This window comes from Aspergillus fijiensis, assembly GCF_003184825.1.
Source record: "Aspergillus fijiensis CBS 313.89 unplaced genomic scaffold BO72scaffold_83, whole genome shotgun sequence".
NCBI lineage: Eukaryota > Fungi > Ascomycota > Eurotiomycetes > Eurotiales > Aspergillaceae > Aspergillus > Aspergillus fijiensis.
The window spans coordinates 60,276-77,533 of NW_024469059.1; the positions used below are offsets into that span (position 1 = coordinate 60,276).

The 17,258-nt window shown below is 51.5% G+C and overlaps 4 protein-coding genes across 4 annotated transcripts; 2 read left to right on the forward strand and 2 right to left on the reverse strand.

The window, feature by feature from the left end:
• Positions 1-2,566: 2,566 nt before the first annotated feature.
• On the forward strand, positions 2,567-4,762 carry BO72DRAFT_472735 (DUF2457 domain-containing protein; the record flags this gene model as incomplete). The annotated part of the gene is made up of 1 exon (XM_040947159.1): positions 2,567-4,762. One exon carries the CDS (start codon positions 2,567-2,569, stop codon positions 4,760-4,762), a length of 2,196 nt encoding a protein of 731 aa, XP_040796066.1.
• Positions 4,763-5,623: 861 nt separating this feature from the next.
• sar1 (Arf family GTPase SAR1) lies at positions 5,624-6,869 on the forward strand (the record flags this gene model as incomplete). The annotated part of the gene is made up of 6 exons (XM_040941810.1): positions 5,624-5,642; positions 5,846-5,949; positions 6,161-6,200; positions 6,300-6,365; positions 6,455-6,754; positions 6,829-6,869. The coding sequence occupies 6 exons, from the start codon at positions 5,624-5,626 to the stop codon at positions 6,867-6,869; spliced, it is 570 nt and encodes a 189-aa protein (XP_040796067.1).
• Positions 6,870-8,808: 1,939 nt separating this feature from the next.
• Positions 8,809-10,307, reverse strand: glcA (type 1 serine/threonine-protein phosphatase catalytic subunit GLC7; the record flags this gene model as incomplete). The annotated part of the gene is made up of 4 exons (XM_040949754.1): positions 8,809-9,105; positions 9,169-9,468; positions 9,645-10,046; positions 10,131-10,307. 4 exons carry the CDS (start codon positions 10,305-10,307, stop codon positions 9,010-9,012), a joined length of 975 nt encoding a protein of 324 aa, XP_040796068.1. The 3' UTR covers positions 8,809-9,009.
• A 3,260-nt stretch (positions 10,308-13,567) lies between these two features.
• On the reverse strand, positions 13,568-16,166 carry BO72DRAFT_521816 (leucine-rich repeat domain-containing protein; the record flags this gene model as incomplete). The annotated part of the gene is made up of 2 exons (XM_040949755.1): positions 13,568-16,022; positions 16,125-16,166. 2 exons carry the CDS (start codon positions 16,164-16,166, stop codon positions 13,632-13,634), a joined length of 2,433 nt encoding a protein of 810 aa, XP_040796069.1. The 3' UTR covers positions 13,568-13,631.
• Between the last annotated feature and the right edge of the window lie 1,092 nt (positions 16,167-17,258).

The following is a 17,258-nucleotide window of genomic DNA, read 5'->3' on the forward strand; positions in this document are numbered from 1 at the left end:
CGGCGCGACCCCGACGACGGATGTCCACGACGGTGGGTTGGTGGTTCTTACCTAATTGAGGTCCGCCCTCGTCTGTTCGGGTTCGCCTTGCCGTGCACGGCTGGGAGCGCCTGTCCGTAATTACCCTGACAATACACCCTGCCGTTTCAATACACGGCCCGTCATGATTACTGACCAGTTCGGTCGGTCCGTCCATCCACTCGGTCGGTAGGGCAACTTTCCGCCCACACGATGAGGGAGGCGGTTACGAGGACAGACAGACGGCAACTGCCAGTTGCAGCTCGTGCCGCTCAGATGCTGCCACTGCTGTTGGTGTTAGACTAGCTGCTGCTGCTGCTGCTGGCTGCTGCCCTGCCCTGCTCCGGCGTGTCCTCGTGGGGGGAAAATCGATCATCCTCTCACTTCATCGTCCTCCGTCTCGTCTCTCCTTGCCGCATACTAATGTACAGACTACAGTACACGGCTGGGGAACCAGTTCTTCCATTTCTTCCCTGTCTGGAATGTTGTTGTTTCTTTGCATTCGAGATTCGTACGACATTCCGATCAGATAAATTATCTCTCCGTCGTACATGTTCTAGAAAGAACCAATCAATCCCTTGCCTTTCTCTGAATTGTGTCCCTCTTTTTATTCCTTTTTCTGTGTGGTGCGTTCTACAAAGTATTATCACCAGGTTCGTACAGGATCGAGGGTTGAGAAAAAGATCCTAGCGAGTCGCGGACGAATAAGTCAGCTATACCGAGCGAGGGAATTTCTGGCTGACCGGGTCAGTAAGATCGAGTATAGCCTGGCTTGGTCGTGAGCCAACTTTCAAAATGCCTCATAGTGATCGTGGGGGGAGGGGAGGGGGGTCGGCTGCTGTCTCTGATACTAGTCTTGTCTCATAGGATGAAACCGGGTGGTAACAAGAACTGGTGACGCCGCCCCAAGAGGCAGGTCAAAGGGACGAACAATAAGGGCTCTTTCAATGGTTTTTTTCGTGTTAGCTTAGAATCGTTAACCGGATCTTTGGGCTCTTAATTGCAAAAAGGATCTTTTTCCAGTGCAAAGTTTTTCTTTCTTGTCGTGTTTTTTGATCTTTATTTTGGCCACCCAGTACTCCGGGATTACCTAGTTCAGCGGAACAAAGACTGCGCACTGCTGCTTCATCGTGGTATCGATATGTATTGGTCATGAACCCATCAGCGTCACGTAGCCGCAGGAACCAAAGCATTGCATTGGGTTGAGGAAGCAAAAGGGCTGCAAAGCACCAGAGTGGAGCCAGGCTTGGCGGGGTTGGTTGGACCGAGCGTCTCTTAGGCCCTCTGCGCAACGAAGCAAAAGAAGCCCCAGAGAAGATCAGAACATTATCCCCCTGCGGATTGGTTGATGCTGGTCTTTGTGTGTGTGGGCGTGTGGGCGTGTGTGCGTGAGTGTGGCCTGGCTTGCCCGCTTGCCTGCTTTTCATCTGTAGTAGTCTAGTCTCTAGTTCAGTGGTTTCCTGCCCTCGATCGGTTTGCCCTGCCGTGGGAGAAAGTGTGGCGACGAGAGACAGCTAAACCCGGTTCAGTTGCTGCTGGTGCAGGTGCAGTGCAGTAGTAGACTCGGTGTTGTTCCCACCCCGATGGAAAGGGAAAAGAACCAAACCTGGCGCCGCTCTCCCGCACCGCACACACCTCTCCTCCCCAACTGAAAGGGCTTTTTACCCTGCAAATCGTCATTCACCCACAATAGTAGTTACTACTCCTCCCCAATTTTAACCGCTTCCCTATTTTACCAACACCAAGTACTGTACTGACACTGTTTAATTACATACAATACCAACACCCTCCCTCTTCCCTCTCTTCTCTCCTCCACCAGGCTCAGCTCTCTCTCTCCCAGTCTCCCCCCAACCCTGAAAAGAATTTTCTTTCCCGATTTAATTTTTCTTATTCTCCATTTTAATTTCATTTTAATTATATTTTATTTTAATTTTTAATTTTTGCCTTTTTCACCTTTTCCCCCCCCCCTCCCTTAATCACTTTTATTTTCCGATCATCTCTACATTCCTTCTTCCCTCATCTCAATCCCACCTAACACTGCCAACACATTGCACCTGCGAAACTCTTTCGACGCGTCTTCTTCTTCTGGCGCTCTTTGAGCTGCCAATCTCTGAAGAAGGCGTAAGTCCATCTCTTGGCCGCATACCTGAACGCTCTTGTCCTCCTTTAACCTTTTACTCTTTACGCTCCACCTACCGCACCATGTGTTCTATATCATGACAATCCTCGTCCTGCTAAGGACAACCTAAAGCACCGCCCTCTGGGTCGATCAGTACTTTTATTGATCGATAGCGAGAGAGCATCTTCCTTCTTGATCTTGAATTGAAGCAATTATCCTTTATTATCCTTCTCCTGGAGACTCAATATCCCATTGACTCGCCCTCCGTCTTAACTACCTACCTACCACTTACCGCCACTATCCCGCCGAGTCACCTCACCTATACGACCAACCCAACCTCCCACACCTCCGAGCCACCTTAATCTTCCTCTCACGCCATTTCCGACCTACCTCCTGTCTTACCTTATTAATATCCTAATTCTTCAAGGAATGGCACAGTTGCGTGGTGGTGAACGGCCATTTGCCTCAATACACAACCTACTGAAGATGCTACTCTCACCTCACCAGTCCAACAAGTCGGCCCCTCAAGATACCGACATGGTGGAGGATATGGATGAACCTCCTGATCACCGTTTTCTGAATACTTCAATGAACAACATGGACGAGGGTGTCGTCTACGTCAAGTCCCCCACCGCCATGTCGGATCGCAAAGAATCACTCCTTACCCGGGCCCTGAAGAACAGCCCCCCTCTCAGTCCCACCGACCACGCTTCGTCCTCGCACGAACACAGTTTCTACCGCTCCTATACCTACACGAACATCAGCGGCATCTCCACCGCAGAGCTGACCAGCGATGGTGGCCTTACCAGCCCGTCCTTGTCCAACACTCCGAGCCCGCCACTGCCTTCCCACCTGACCAGCAAGCCCTCTTCAATGGGCGACAAGCGAAAGGCGGAAGCTGTGGAGGGTGGTGAGCATGCCGTGGAGGCGAATCTGGGGCGCAAGAGGTGCATCAGCTTCGCCTGCGGTCGCAAGGCCGAAGAACCAAAGCCCGAGACATCTATCGCACAGCGTTCGACAGCCAAGACCAACGACTCCAGCCCCACACTCACGGAACCTAAGCGCAAGACCGTCCTCACGTTTGTCTGCCCGGCACGGGACCCTGAGACGAAGAGGGAACGGTCTCCCCACCGCCCGAATGCCTTCCGGTGCCGCCCCCGCGGGTCGCCTGCGCCTCTCGCACGCAAGGCTTCCCCGAAGAAAGAGACCCCTCCCGCCAAAGAAGCCGCACCTGAGAAGCCTGCACCCGAGCGTCGAGGTGTTCCTACTAAGGGCTTGGGCAAGTTCGAGGAGTCTGAGGCCACCCGCTTCCACGAGTTTGCTAGCTCCATGGATGAGGACGACGAATGGGTGACCAAGTCTGGGGAGTATGAGCAGAAGATTACGCTGAATGACTGCATGAAAAAGGAATTCGCCATCCGCAAGCTCGGGGAGGAAGCCGAGGAAGAGGCCCTTGATGAGGAGGCAGAGGAGGACGCAGACGATTCCGAGGATGACTCAACGGTCCACGACTTCTCTTCTGACGACGATGGAAATGAGTCAGACAACGAGGCTGGCTTTGCCGACTCGGATGACGAAAGTGACAATGGTTCAGACTATGAGTGGTGGGCTCCGACTAGTACGACGGCTGCCACCAGTCCTCAGGCCCCGGACTTCACTCGGTTCACGTTCAGCCGCCGCAACTCGAACACCTCGCTCGAGTCCGCAAACGATAGCCACCAGCCACAGAAATGGTCCCCCGCCTTCTCCGGAAAGACCGCTGGTCGTGTGCCGATGAAGATCCCTAAGCTGCGTCCCGGCACCCCTAACCTTCCCGATAGTACGGATTTCGTCTGCGGTACATTTGACGAGGATCGTCCTCTGGAGGCCGCTTACAAGTCTTGCATTGAGCAACGTCGTCTGTCAAAGCAAATCATCATTCCCCAGGATATCGACCCCAGTTTCCCTACCTCAGATCCCGAGGACAACGAAGACATGGACGAAGAGGATGTTGCCGAGTCTGTCCCAGAAGACGGACCCCGAGGACGGACTGGTCGGGACAGCAGCCGCAAAGCTTCTCCCCGCCAGTCTCCCAAGCGCATGGTCTCTCCCCCTCCTCCCAAGCGCATGGTCTCCCCACCTCCGCGTCGTCATGGTCGTGCATCTCCCCGCCGTCTACGGTCGCCACCACCCATGAAGCAGCGGTCTTCAACTCGGGATCTGGAGACGGTCGATGAGGTGCCTGCACAGGGACTTAACATCAGCGAACTGGTGCAGCGTCCTTCCATGTCCCGCACCAAGTCCCTCCCTCGTACCCCTAACCCATTCTTCACCAGCCTGGACAAGTCTCACCGGTGGTCTGGCATTGTTCCAGTGCAGGAGTCGCCAGAGCGCGATCTATCACGCACCCGTGAAGTGCACATGAGAGGCCCCATCGATATTGTTGAGGGTCTGGAGAAGAAGCGTCAGAAACGGAAGGAGAAGTTTTGGCGCACCCATTGCCGCAAAGCTGCCAAGGAGCAGATGGAACGGCGACCGATCCCCGGCAAAGGTGCTGAACGGATGAAGGAGCTTGGCCTCGAAGTTGCTGAGAGGTGCAGAGCTTATGGCGTTGGAGAAAGCGCCCAGCTCGTCCTATCCGTTTAGACCGATATTTTGCCTTCGAATGAGGGGATTTGAGTCCTTCTTGTACATACTTTGATTATTATTTTCCCCTTTCAGTCGCCCGCTCGAGCTTACGATTTCCCGTGTGGATCGACTGGGGTGTACAGAATTGAACCAAGCGTCATTCGCTTTTGCACTTAAGCTTGCCTTCGCTGTCCTTATTTACTCTGTCAACGTGTCCCACGGTATTCTATTGGTTCGAAATGTTCCTGTATCTGCATATGTGCTGGGCGGTCGCATTTTTCGTGTGTGTGTCTGGCTCTTCTACTTTTGCGGTTCCTTTCTGCCCTTGATCTTGTCACGATTATCGATTTTTGTTTTCTTTTTTATTGCGGTCGGTGTTTTGCTCGATTCCAGCCCGGATTTGCATGGCGGCGGATTCCTTTGAGATTATACCCCTGCTTGTTTTCTCTTTGTCAGGTTACTATTATTGTATTCAAGTCCCAAGGCAACGGGGAGCGATCCGGCTTTTTTTTATGAAGTCAAATGCCAAACATTTACATCATATACCCAAGATGAGTTGGCCAGCGAAACACGTCGTAGCATTTAGTGTAGATGCAGTTACAGCAGACAGACTTGAAGGTCGGGACCGGCAGATCTCCCGGCGGTAGAGTTGGTTGGAAGAAGTTGGTTGGCATTAGCGCTCGGCTAAGGCGTCAAGGCAAGCGACCGTCCAACGTCAACTGACCGCAATCTGTCTCCTTCCCTTCCCTCTTATCTCCCGTCCGTCTCGTATCCCAGCTCGTACCACACCACCGCCGCTGCTGCTGCTTGCTGCTGCTTGCTTTGCCTTTTCCTTCTGGAAGTTCCAGCGATTTCACTGATTTCAAGCATTTGCCCACCATGTGGATCATTAACTGGTGTAGGTAGCTCCCTTCCTGAGTCGGGTGTTATTCCATTCCCCGATGCGAACGTGCTTACTTTGCCCTGGGAGAGCGCGAACACGAGAGTGGGCATGAAAGAACGAGAGATGTTTGGCATTAGCTCATCGTTTCAGTCGCTTGTCATGTGTTCATATTCTTTTCGTGCTTGACATGCTGACAATCGCCGTTCCCTTCCATCTAGTCTACGACCTTCTGGCCTCCCTTGGCCTGCTCAACAAGCACGCCAAGCTGCTCTTCCTCGGTCTCGACAATGCCGGAAAGACCACCCTCTTGCACATGCTGAAGGTACGTGATGATGGAGTTATCACTGTCTGTGAGTGGGATAGTGTACCAACGAGGGTGGTGGATGTGTTGGATCAGTCTACCATTCTTGGGGAGGAATTGGGCATCCACAAAACAAAGCCCCCCCCTCTCTACTTGCTCGAAGATGAGACGATGGGGCCAACCTTGCAAAAGAGTCTAGAATGACAGGCTAACCTTTCGGCTCTTGCGATAGAATGACCGCGTTGCCATTCTCCAGCCTACCGCTCACCCCAGTACGTTTTTCGCCACCCCGCTGCTTCCCGCACGGCTCATATTGGTTGAGCTTCGTGATCTCGTGGTAATGCGGACTGCAAACTAACCTTGAAGCTTAGCGTCGGAGGAGCTTGCCATCGGTAACAACCGCTTCACGACCTTTGACCTGGGTGGTCACCAGCAGGGTGAGTAAACTCAATCCATTAGGGAGGAGATATTCAACTGGGGAGGGCAAGAAGGCACAAGAAACTGACGTAATGGTATATGCCCACAGCTCGCCGTCTCTGGAAGGATTACTTTCCTGAAGTCAGCGGTATCGTCTTCCTGGTCGACGCCAAGGACCACGAGCGGTTCCCCGAGTCCAAGGCCGAGTTGGACGCCCTGCTTGCGATGGAGGATCTGGCCAAGGTCCCCTTCTTGATCCTGGGCAACAAGATCGATCACCCGGATGCCGTCAGCGAGGATGAGCTCCGTCATCAGCTGGGTCTGTACCAGACCACAGGTAAGGGCAAGGTCCCTCTTGAGGGAATCCGGCCCATCGAGGTGTTCATGTGCAGTGTTGTCATGAGACAGGGTGCGTTTGGCTAAACCATTTCCCTTTTCTTTTCTGGTTGCGGATACTAATCATGTGGATTTCGCGTGCTACAGGTTACGGTGAAGGTATCAGATGGCTGTCTCAATACGTCTAAACGGTGGTATACCCATCCTTGATTTCCCGGAATCGCCTAAGCCTACCTGCCAACCGTACCGATATACACCATCCACCCTTCTTCCCCCTTAAACCCTCTTGTCTACTCTACCGCTTTCAATCTATACCAATATCTACAACCTGTCAAACATACCCCCCCCCCAGAACCACTTTCTTCCATTGCCAAGGATTGGGTGATAGTCCGGAGCTTGTTCCCGAACATCGCCCCTCTTTGAAGATTCCCTCGAATGTCATCCATGCTAGTTATGAGTTAGCCTAAACCTCGCCTCAAACTCAACGCAGAACCCCCCATCAGTCTCCCTCTGTCGCTCAGTTTGTCAGCCAGTTCCTAAACCGCTATTTTGGGAGCGAATCATCACAGCTAATTTACCCTACGGGTCCACGTGCTGGTGTGCTGTGGCTTCTGCTGCTGCTGATTCCGCATCCCTATCCACCCATCTCAAGCAAATCCCATTGGCCCTAGTACTAAACTTGCGTGTGTTCTACTTGTGCCGCCACATCAGCTTCAACCATTTCTCTCGCGCTGTTAAATACTTCATCCTCGCAATTCAAACTTCCCCCAAGTACCTGGTTAGATCGACCAAGGTAGGCGATAATGATGAGCCTACATGTCGCGCAGTGTAGTAGTAGTAGTAGTAGTAGTAGTAGTAGTAGTAGTAGTAGTAGTAGTACTCCATTCCGTCTAGTTAGCGGTTGTGAACCCATTCATTATTACCATCGGCCGCATCCCACACATCAACATCCTGATTGAGATCAAAATCAACGAAGTAGAAAGAACAGAGCATGCCCCTTATCCGTATCTCAGATAGCAGGGATTGAGTACAGGCCAACTGAGCCTCCACACATCGTTTCACACTCTACTCCCCCCCAGCCCCCTTCAAAATCCTCTCTTCTAACACCATGATCAAAAAGCCCAAAGTCCAAGCCGCATTCCTCCTAAACAGCTACTTTCCACAAAGGGGGGGGGGGGGGGGACATAGCGGTGCCACCTACCCACCATACCCTCAAAACCAAGCACACCTTACTGATCTACTCCCCGCATTGACTCTTACAGAGGCCGGGATTTTGTTCACGAACGCACAAACGAAACGATTGCCGTTCGAAACGATGAAGCAGTAGGTGGATTGGATTTCTCTTAACTTCTGTGAAATCTTCTTTGCGACCCTAAACATCCACTGAACGCCGCCGGATGCAGAACCTGGTCTATCGTCTTCTATTGATATGAAATCTTCTGGTCTCAGATGTCGAGTAACTGAGATGGAAATGACGTTGTCACTAGTGAGGCGTGGTACGGACGAGGAGGGATCGATCAGCTGTTCGTGGGAAAAGGAATGTATTACCATAGTACCATACATTGAGGGCGTGGTCTCAATTGGGGAGGGGGAGGGTGGCGATATGTTGGGTGAGGGTGTTATGTGGCCGAATCAACTTGGAAAGCGAGTTTTGTCGAGCAGCAAGCAGTGGTGGGCGATGATGCTTGTTGGAAAGTATATGGTCACGTGCCGGATGGTTGATAAAGGGCAGGGCAGCACAGGACAGGGTATGGATGGTCTCGTCCGGAACGTCAAAAGACACGGGCGTGTCATTGCTTATTTGGTTGGCATTACACTCACAAGAAGATTTTCAGGAAAGAAGAAAAACGCAAATGGAGAACAACACCAGATGCAAGCCCGTCGCTTCGCCTTCCTCTGTCAAATGGATTCGAACAACATGAGATAAGATGGGTAAAGAAGAAAGGAAAAAAAAGAGGTCAATGAAGACGAACAAGGAGAAAGGAGAAGGAAATGAGAAATAACACCAACCCCTACTTGGGAGCAGAAACTACCTTCCATGTAAGAAAAATGAAAACACATTCAGCGGTAAACATTCATTTGCAAGTCGCTGGATTCTGGAATTCCGGAAGTGGATGATTGTGTTGTGTTGTGTGACGTTCCGCGTGGTCGTGAGGTTCTCGGGCGGCTCAGGTGTGCTGCTGCTGCTGCCGATCGTCTAGTTTCATGGCCATCGATGTCGTTGGGGGTTTGGGTCTCTCGCTATAGTGTGACATGGTGGGAGTTTTGTTGTTGACGAAGTTTATCTTCGCCCGAACCTGCTGCACATGGAAAAGCTCGTATGATTCCTTACTTCTTCTTTTGCTTTCGCGGAGGAGTGATGGGCCTGCCTGAGCTCATGCCCCCGTAAACGTACTTTTGTTTCTTCTCTGCTGGTTTCAGGATCTATTGGGGGCAAAAAGGTTAGCGCTAGCCGGAGAACACCCGAAATTCCTTGTCAAAACCAACCTGGAAGGAGCATAGTAGACTTTCGTCGACGCTCATCATTGCACCAGCATTGTCGAATTCGCCGCAGTAGTTGGGCGCACTGAACAATGTGACGAGTTGCCTCTTGGAGAAAAACTCATATCCATCCTCAACGACTTGATGCGCACGACATATCAAGTCCATGTCGTGCTTCTGAAGGAATCGCGATACAACATCCGGGCCGAACGTGAACGAAACGCCACGGTCGTTCTCGCTCCAGCCGGTGATGTCTTTGTCGGGGTCAGACCACAGAAGGTCACACAGGAGACCGCAGTCGGGAATCTATCTCTGTCAGCAGGTGAAGCCTCGAAGCTTCAAGGGGCCCGAGAATATCCTTCGCTTCCAAGTAATCCCAAGATGCAGGTGGAAAGAGAGCAGAAAGGCGGGCAAAGTAGTTCTTGGTCTTTGGATAACGAACGAACTCCCAGAACCGGCAACCGAAACAAAAATAGACTTACATCAGTAGGACGCATGACGCGCCGAATCTGCTCCATGGAGTTCAAATCGGGACTCAAACCTCCGTGCATGGTGAAAATCTTCTCATCAATGATGGCGGCAATGGGCAAGCAGTTGAAGCAATCAGTGAAAGTCTTCCATAGCTTGATGTTGTACCTCCGCTTGCATTCATCGTAGAAACCATAGATACGGTTGATAGAGGCACACTCGTGGTTGCCACGCAGGACGAAGAAGTTCTCGGGGTACTTGATCTTGTAGGCCAGGAGCAAGCAGATGGTCTCCAAGGATTGCTTGCCACGATCGACGTAGTCTCCGAGGAAAAGGTAATTAGCCTCAGGGGGGAAGCCACCGTATTCGAACAGACGCAGGAGGTCGTAGTATTGGCCGTGAATATCACCGCAGATCTGATGAGAACCGCCCGGTTAATGACACTCAATCTAAATCGGATGGCTCGGTATTGGAAGATTCGAAAAAAGAGGTGGCGTTACCTTGATTGGTGCTTCCAATTCCAGCAGGATAGGCTGGGAGATGAAAATCTCTCTCGCCTTAGTGCACAGATAACGGATCTCGGATTCCAAAAGCTGAACTTGTTTGCCTGGCCGGCTACCCCTCACCTCCAGCAATCTATCGATGATCGAATCCAAATCCACTTCCTGATCGGCCATGACTGGGCGATTTTGATGAGACACGACGGGGAGCGGGGGGTGGAAGGAGAAGAACAGAGGAAGGGAAGGTGGGAAAGGAAAAAGATTATTAAGAACAAGCGTCAAGCGAAGGAAAGGAAAGGAAAAGACGCGACGGAAGGCTTTGCGGTGCGCTCGCTAGTAGGACAACTGATGAGAGAACGTCTACTTAGCTGAATAGCAGATGAGGTTTGAAGTCAGAAAATTGTTCCCGGATATGAGATAGAGGTTGGTGGTGGTGGTGGTGGTGGTGGTGGATAGAGTTTTGGGGAAAAGAGGCGATCGAGACGCGCGGGGGAAAAGATCATTGCGCCCGGTGAATTTTTCCTCGACCCTTTTCGCCGATTTCCGCCCACCAATCTATTGTCTTCTTTGCCTCCAGGGGGGGAGAGGAGGGGGGGAGAGGAAAGAATCAAGAGTCAAGGGGAGGGAGCAAGATAGAGAGCTTACCAGCCAGAATCTATTAAGACGAGAGCGATGAAGCAAAAAGAGGCCAAATGGCCTTGAGGGGGAGAGGGGGAAAGTCAGATGAAGGTCTGGCCGGGGGAGATGCCAGAAGACGTCAAGAGAAGAAAGCAATCCGTGGTCGAAAAAGGTGGAGGATGATGCGCAGTGGTGATAACGAGGAGATGCGGCTAGCAAAGGCTCGAGAGCGAAAGGGCTGCTCTGGACGGGGCCGTTGCAAAAAATAGCAGCAGGCGGCGGGAGAGATGGTTTTTTGGGGGGAGGGAAGAAAGAGGAGAGAAAGAGAGAGAGAGAGAGAGACCCAGAGAGACCCAGAGCAAGTTTGGCGGCGGGTAAGAAAGGCAGGAAAACTGAGGATTCCACCCAAAAGATCTAGCGCTCTAAAAGACACCGGGTGCTAACGGCAATCGCGAAGAATCTCTTCGAATAAAGGGAGGGTGAAAAGCTTTTGTTTTCTCTGATATCAACTGGATGGTGATGAGAGAGAGAGAGAGAGGGGTGGGAGGAGTGTGAGAGGAGAAAAAAAATAATTAAGAAGGAAAATGATGGAGGGGAGGGTAGGAGAGGGGAAGTCGAGTGCGCGCACGCAGTAACTCAAAAGAAGAGAAGCAAGAAGAAAACAATTGTTGGTCGGCAATCAAGGGGATCTATCTTTCTAGGAACTGTGCTCCAGCTGGACAAATGATGGCCGATTTTTGGAGATTCTTCGCCCAAACGAAGTCGAATGGATACAGACGAAGAAGATATAGATGGAACCCAACGAACTGTATAGGAAAGGAGTACGGAGTAGCCAGGCAGCAAAAGGTGGATGGAGGAAGAGAAGTACGGAGTACTAGAGCGATAACGAAGCAACAACTTTCCAGCAGCACAAGAGACGCGCGCGCGCGAGAGAGTGGGTGGGCAAGTGGGCAGTGGGCAGTGGGCAGTGGGTAGCGTAGCGGGCAGTGATTGAGTGGGCAGTGGAGAGTGAGGAAGTAAAGAAGAAGAGGTGGAGAGGATGAAGCGGCGCGGGAGAGCCAGGAGAAAGAGAGGGAAAAGGATTCTTTCTCTGTTACTTCCATCGGTATGGCAAAATCCTCGTTTTCCGTGCAGATCGGCCTCGTTGATTGGTCTGCAGCCCAAGGCGGCGAGAAAGAAGAGGAGGAGGCGACTAAGCTGGAGGTCGGTTTGAATGTAACGGAGTATACAATCAATCTTGACAACAACAACAATAACAATAACAGAACCTAAACAACCACAACTACCACCTACCACCTACCACCTACCATCTGCAACAATAATCATTGATTGTTCTGCATTTCCCCACCCGCATCATATTTCCGATCGCTGCACTTCCGATATAACCACAGACTAATGTCACACTCCCCATTGCGCATACCTCTCTCTCCCTCTCAGTCATCCATCAGCAGCAGCATCCTCTTGAGTTGATCCTTCCATTCCATCCTAACCCGACCAGGCCAGACCAATTCCCAACACGGGTGATTGGCACTCTCCCAACATGAATCCTCCTCCCCCGGACAACCTCACGCGATAGATTCTGCAAGGAGGTTGACGGCCTGAAGTGAGTATACTTCCCCCACACTTGGCATCAAAGGTAATGGAGGCAATGCGGTAGGAGGCGTCAACTAGTTACTAGGTAGTACTTACTCTCCGTCATCGTCGAGCCGTCGGTCGGCGCACGAGCACCCTCCCCCGACCATCCGTCTGTCTGTCTGTCTGCCCAACAGCAGCACAGGAGGTTCCAGAAGAGCAGGTGTCATGCATCCCTTCCTCAGTAATTGTTCACAACAAGCTTCCGGGCGGATTTCCGCCCTTTCCAGAATCGTTCCATTCGTTTCATTCATTCGCGGATTGACCGCGGCTACGAAAATTATTGGGTGTCTATGGAGGCGATGACGCACAGATGCCGAGTTCGAAAGCAACCCAAATCGCATGGCATTTCAACTATTGGCACTATCGCTGGCAGATTCTTTGACTCATCACAATATTTTCGTGTCTCATGCATTAGGTCCGAAACTTCATCATGGGGCTTGTGAGAAATCCGAGAAAAAAAAAGGCCGCTTCATCAGAAAGGGAGAAATGGGTACTGCGAGTTGAAGCACGAGAATAAAAGTATACAGCTTGAGCACCCAAGCAATCGCAAGCCAAACAGAAACCGGCCATCAAGAGAGCATTGGACGGGTCAGAAACAAAACAATGCTAGTAACGCCGCACCTGGACTCCAGCACCAAATACAATACAAAGCGGTCTAAAGTAGGAAGCAATGTTCTTTCATCACGCCTCCAATCGAAATGGACCAGCCGAAAAAAAGGTCTCATGCACGTCATAAAATGTATAGTTGTGGGGAAGGTAGAGGAGCAGGAGAGCGAGGCGAAATGGGTAGTGATGTAAAGAACCAGGTAAGGCGTGGCACGCCGTGGACCTATAAGCTGGAAATGATCTCAAAACGCCATGGATTATGCAGTTCAGCAAGCAGTTGCCAGTCGCACATGGGAAATTTCGGCATTCAACATGTCGAGTATATTCAAGAACCCGAATCAAGTGTCATGGAAGAATCGCTTTTGTCGAAGCCAAGGTAACTTTTCCGTATCGCGGAGATGAATGTCGTGTCTCAGTCAAGTGAGGTTGGTATCGTCGGTCAGGTCATCGATGTTCTGCGCTCCGCCCTCGTCTTCCCCTTCTCGTTCTTTCTTTCATCTCCCTTGCTTTTGAGTTTTCTGCTTTTTTTTGTGTCCATTCCAGTTCTGTCGTCTCCAACCGGGCCTTTGTGTTTATGACCTAGGTCATCCGAGTCGCTAATCGTGAGGCATCTTAAACCTAAAGCGCGGACCACAACTCATTTCAACTCAGAGCATGTCCTCCACTTAGTATGACCGGTGGGCTCACCCTGGTCAGGGAATCGGCCGGCATTCTGGTCGCTTCGGTAAAATCAGTCCCTGTGCGGGGCACAGTAACATCAGTTGGACTGTGTTTCCAGCCCCGGTCACCGAGTTGCGCAAGCCACGTGTTGCCCAGTTCCTGCCGGAGAGCATCCAATTCCCGTCGGTAAAAATCCTCATCCATACTCCAGCCTATGCTCTGTAGTGCTCGCTGAGGTGTAGGACGCTCTTCGGTTTGACCAATGGATTGTGTTTGTTCATGGTCGACATTGCTGGAGTTCTTAGGGTTGGGAGGTCTGGCCTGGGGTCCACCATCAGATTTCCATTGACGGTCGAAAGACGGCGAGATAAACGGGTCTTCAAGTGATTGGACATGGTGAACAGGAAGAGTAGAAGGCACCACTGCACCTGGAGTATCATTACCATCAGTGGAGGGTGTCTCCTGCGGTCGATCGATGATCCTCCGCCGAGTTCCCTTTTTGCGACGCGTCGACCCCACCTCAACTTCACCCTGGAACACACGACCAGTGGGTCGCCCCTGTTCGTGAAGCAACGGGGCTGTCTGGTTGATGGTGTTGGATGATGGTTTGCTGACCACGGCTGAGAGATCAGCCGCAGCCGATCGTATGACAGGTGCAGCTTCGGGTTCCGCAGCTCGCTCCACCAGCTGTTTCCGTTCCGTGTATCCGGGCCCGGAACCATCAATGATGATGTCTTCCGAGTACCCGGGAGTACGGCGGAAAAGATTGAAGATGATCACGCGGTAATTAGGATGCGTCTTGACAAACGGATTACCCGATACCCAGATCTCCCGTATCTCAGGGAGATTTGTGAGCCTGGCGATCTCTGTCGGATCGGAGAGGTTGTTATCGCGAAGATCCAACCGCTCCAAGGAGAGCAATCTCTCAATGCCCGCGAGAGAGCGAAGACGATTGCCACGAAGGTTGAGGGCGGTGATGGCGGGAAGAGGATTGCGGGACAGCGAGTGGAGAGATTCTATCATGCAATGCGAAAGGTTCAAAGCGCGTAAAGCAACAAGGGTCGATAAACTATCGGGGACTTCAGTAAACAGGTTGGCCGAAATGTCGAGCGAATGAAGTGTGTTAGCTACAGGCGTAAGGCCGGCAGCAGAGATGCTAGTCAAGGAATTATCGGGAAGCCCAAGATGACGCAGGAACCTCCATTTAGAAGCGGGGAGTACCCCAGCCAGTAGATTGGAGGAGCTTCCGTTGCGGTGTCCCGAGGTGTCGCTGGAGTTTGAGCTGCCGGAGCCGGTGCGTCGAATGCGTGAGGCAGTCCCCCGATTATGGCGGTAGGACGAGTGTTTGGAGCTCGTTGGGCGCGAAGGAGAGATACTTCCAGTTCGATGGCGGCTTTTCGAACCTTCCGACGCCATCCGAACCATCGAGGCTGCTTGAGGACTTGTACTCGTTCCGAAAGCCGTATCGGCGACCGGTGATCCTGGCGCCGAAAGGGACCCCGGTGTGTGAGATTTGTTGTTGACAGGTCGAGGGTGCACAGATTGGCTCCAGCCCATCATCGGCCCATTGTTATGGTTTCTGGTTGATCGGCGGCGTCGTTTGTCGATGTCATCCAGTACGATCCCAGTGAGTAACTCGGCAGGATCATCGATGTTTGCCCGCTTGATCGTCAATGTCCGCAGTTGCTCTGACAGTCTGTCCCAACCGAAAAAGGATCGGAAGTCTATATCGATAATCTCTAAAGCGCTCAAGTTCTTGAAGGAGTGGAGGGGCACTGCAGTGTCAAATGGGAACTCTTCATACCCGCGAATCAAACGAGCACGACGATCAGGGGCTAGCCGTAGGCAAGGAATCTTGGTAAAAGCAGAGTATAGGTACTTGGTATCCGCCTCTAGAGCCGCCTTGGCCTTTTCTGACCTGGAGACGGGGTCTTTGGATACCAGGCCAAATGAGGACCAAAGCGAACTCATACCAGACATAACACTACGGACACTGGATACGGAGTGGATCGAATCTCGATCCCCCCGGGATCGCTGGGGCTTATTCAAGAATGAGACGTAAGACTGCGAGATGTCTGTATGGATGTTTTCCAGTCTAACATTCAAGGGTCCCACAGCAATGGAAAGTTCTTCGAAGCAGGAGAGGAGATAGAAGAGATGATGAGGGGTGAGGGTGAGTTTGGCAGGCTTGACGCTCTGCGAGGCGAACTTTAAAGCACCGAACGAAAGCGCAGCTGCCAGGGTGGATGAAGCCGAGCTCGCGGCCGAGCCGGCTTGAGTGTGTGTGGTTTGCACATTTTTGGCAGGTTGGCGTTTCAGCTGCAGAGCGTTCGCCAATGCCTTCTCATGCGTTCGTACGAAACTTGCGAGGTTCTAACGGCGGAAGCACATGTTAGAGCACAATGGCATTGAGGTGCATAGCACAACAAACCAAATCGGGGCGTGGCAACCATGTGGGAGGGGGGGAACACCAACCTTGATGAAAAGCTGGCCATCTTCACTGTTCAGCTTCTCCATAACGGGAAATACTTTTGCCCAACAAGACAGGGAATATCTAGCTAGGCGGACTCTGAAAAGGAACGCTCAAGTACTCGTAGTATGGACAGCAAGAGTCGACATCTTGCTAGCCAAGGCACTCGGGAAAAAAAAAGCTGTGAAGTGCTGCAAGTCAGCAGCAACTCTTGAAAGTTGGCAAGACCTAATGAAAGAACACAGAACAAGGATATTGGAAAGTACCTTGATGGGATATATATGAGGTACAACGGTAAACAATCAACAAACGTGAACACAACAAGCCGCCCACCACAACAATGTAAGATGGAAGAAGATTGAGGAAAAGTTTGGAGAAGGAAAGGACACGCGATAATAAAGGGGGGTATCCTTGAAGTCAGTTGAGAGAAGCTTGTCACCGGGACAAAGCTGAGGAGGGGACAGGAACAAGATGAGGTAGAAGGTATCACCAAAAAAGGAGAAGATGGATGGATGATGGGATGGGGATAGCGATAGGAAAAAAGAGGACCGGGGGGAGCTAATATGCAAGCACCACGGACCTACTGATTTAGCCTAGTGGGTGGTATGTGACGGATGGGGGTGGGAGAGAGGGGGGGGGGGCGGCCAAAGTGGAGTATGGATGTGCACCGGAGCAATCAGCTGAGGAGGAGGGGTTTTTAGGGGGGAAGAAAAAGTGGTAAGCCGTGAATGAAAGGGTAAATTACTTTATCGTGACAGATAGACACTAAGGTGTATCTTTTTCTCCCCTCCAGAAAAGGGATTTGGAGACGGGCAAGGGAGGACAAGAGGGTGGGGGAGGATAAGACAAGAAGGATAAACGAGGATCAATCACGAGAAGATAACCAGAGATCAGGAGGGTGAGTATCTCTTGTCTGGTTTTTGATCACAAAGAAAGATCAATCGTCTCAATAAAATAGGGGGAGGGGACGAGAAGAAAACCAAAAGGGAGGATGAGAGATGGTAGAGGGAGAGGCAGAGGCAACTTTAGATGGGCGGGCTAGAGAGAGAGAGAGAGAGAGATACCTACGTACGTACTAATATAAATTATTATCATATAATATTCTCTGGCTGTTATCATCTTCTGCCTTCCCTATGGTC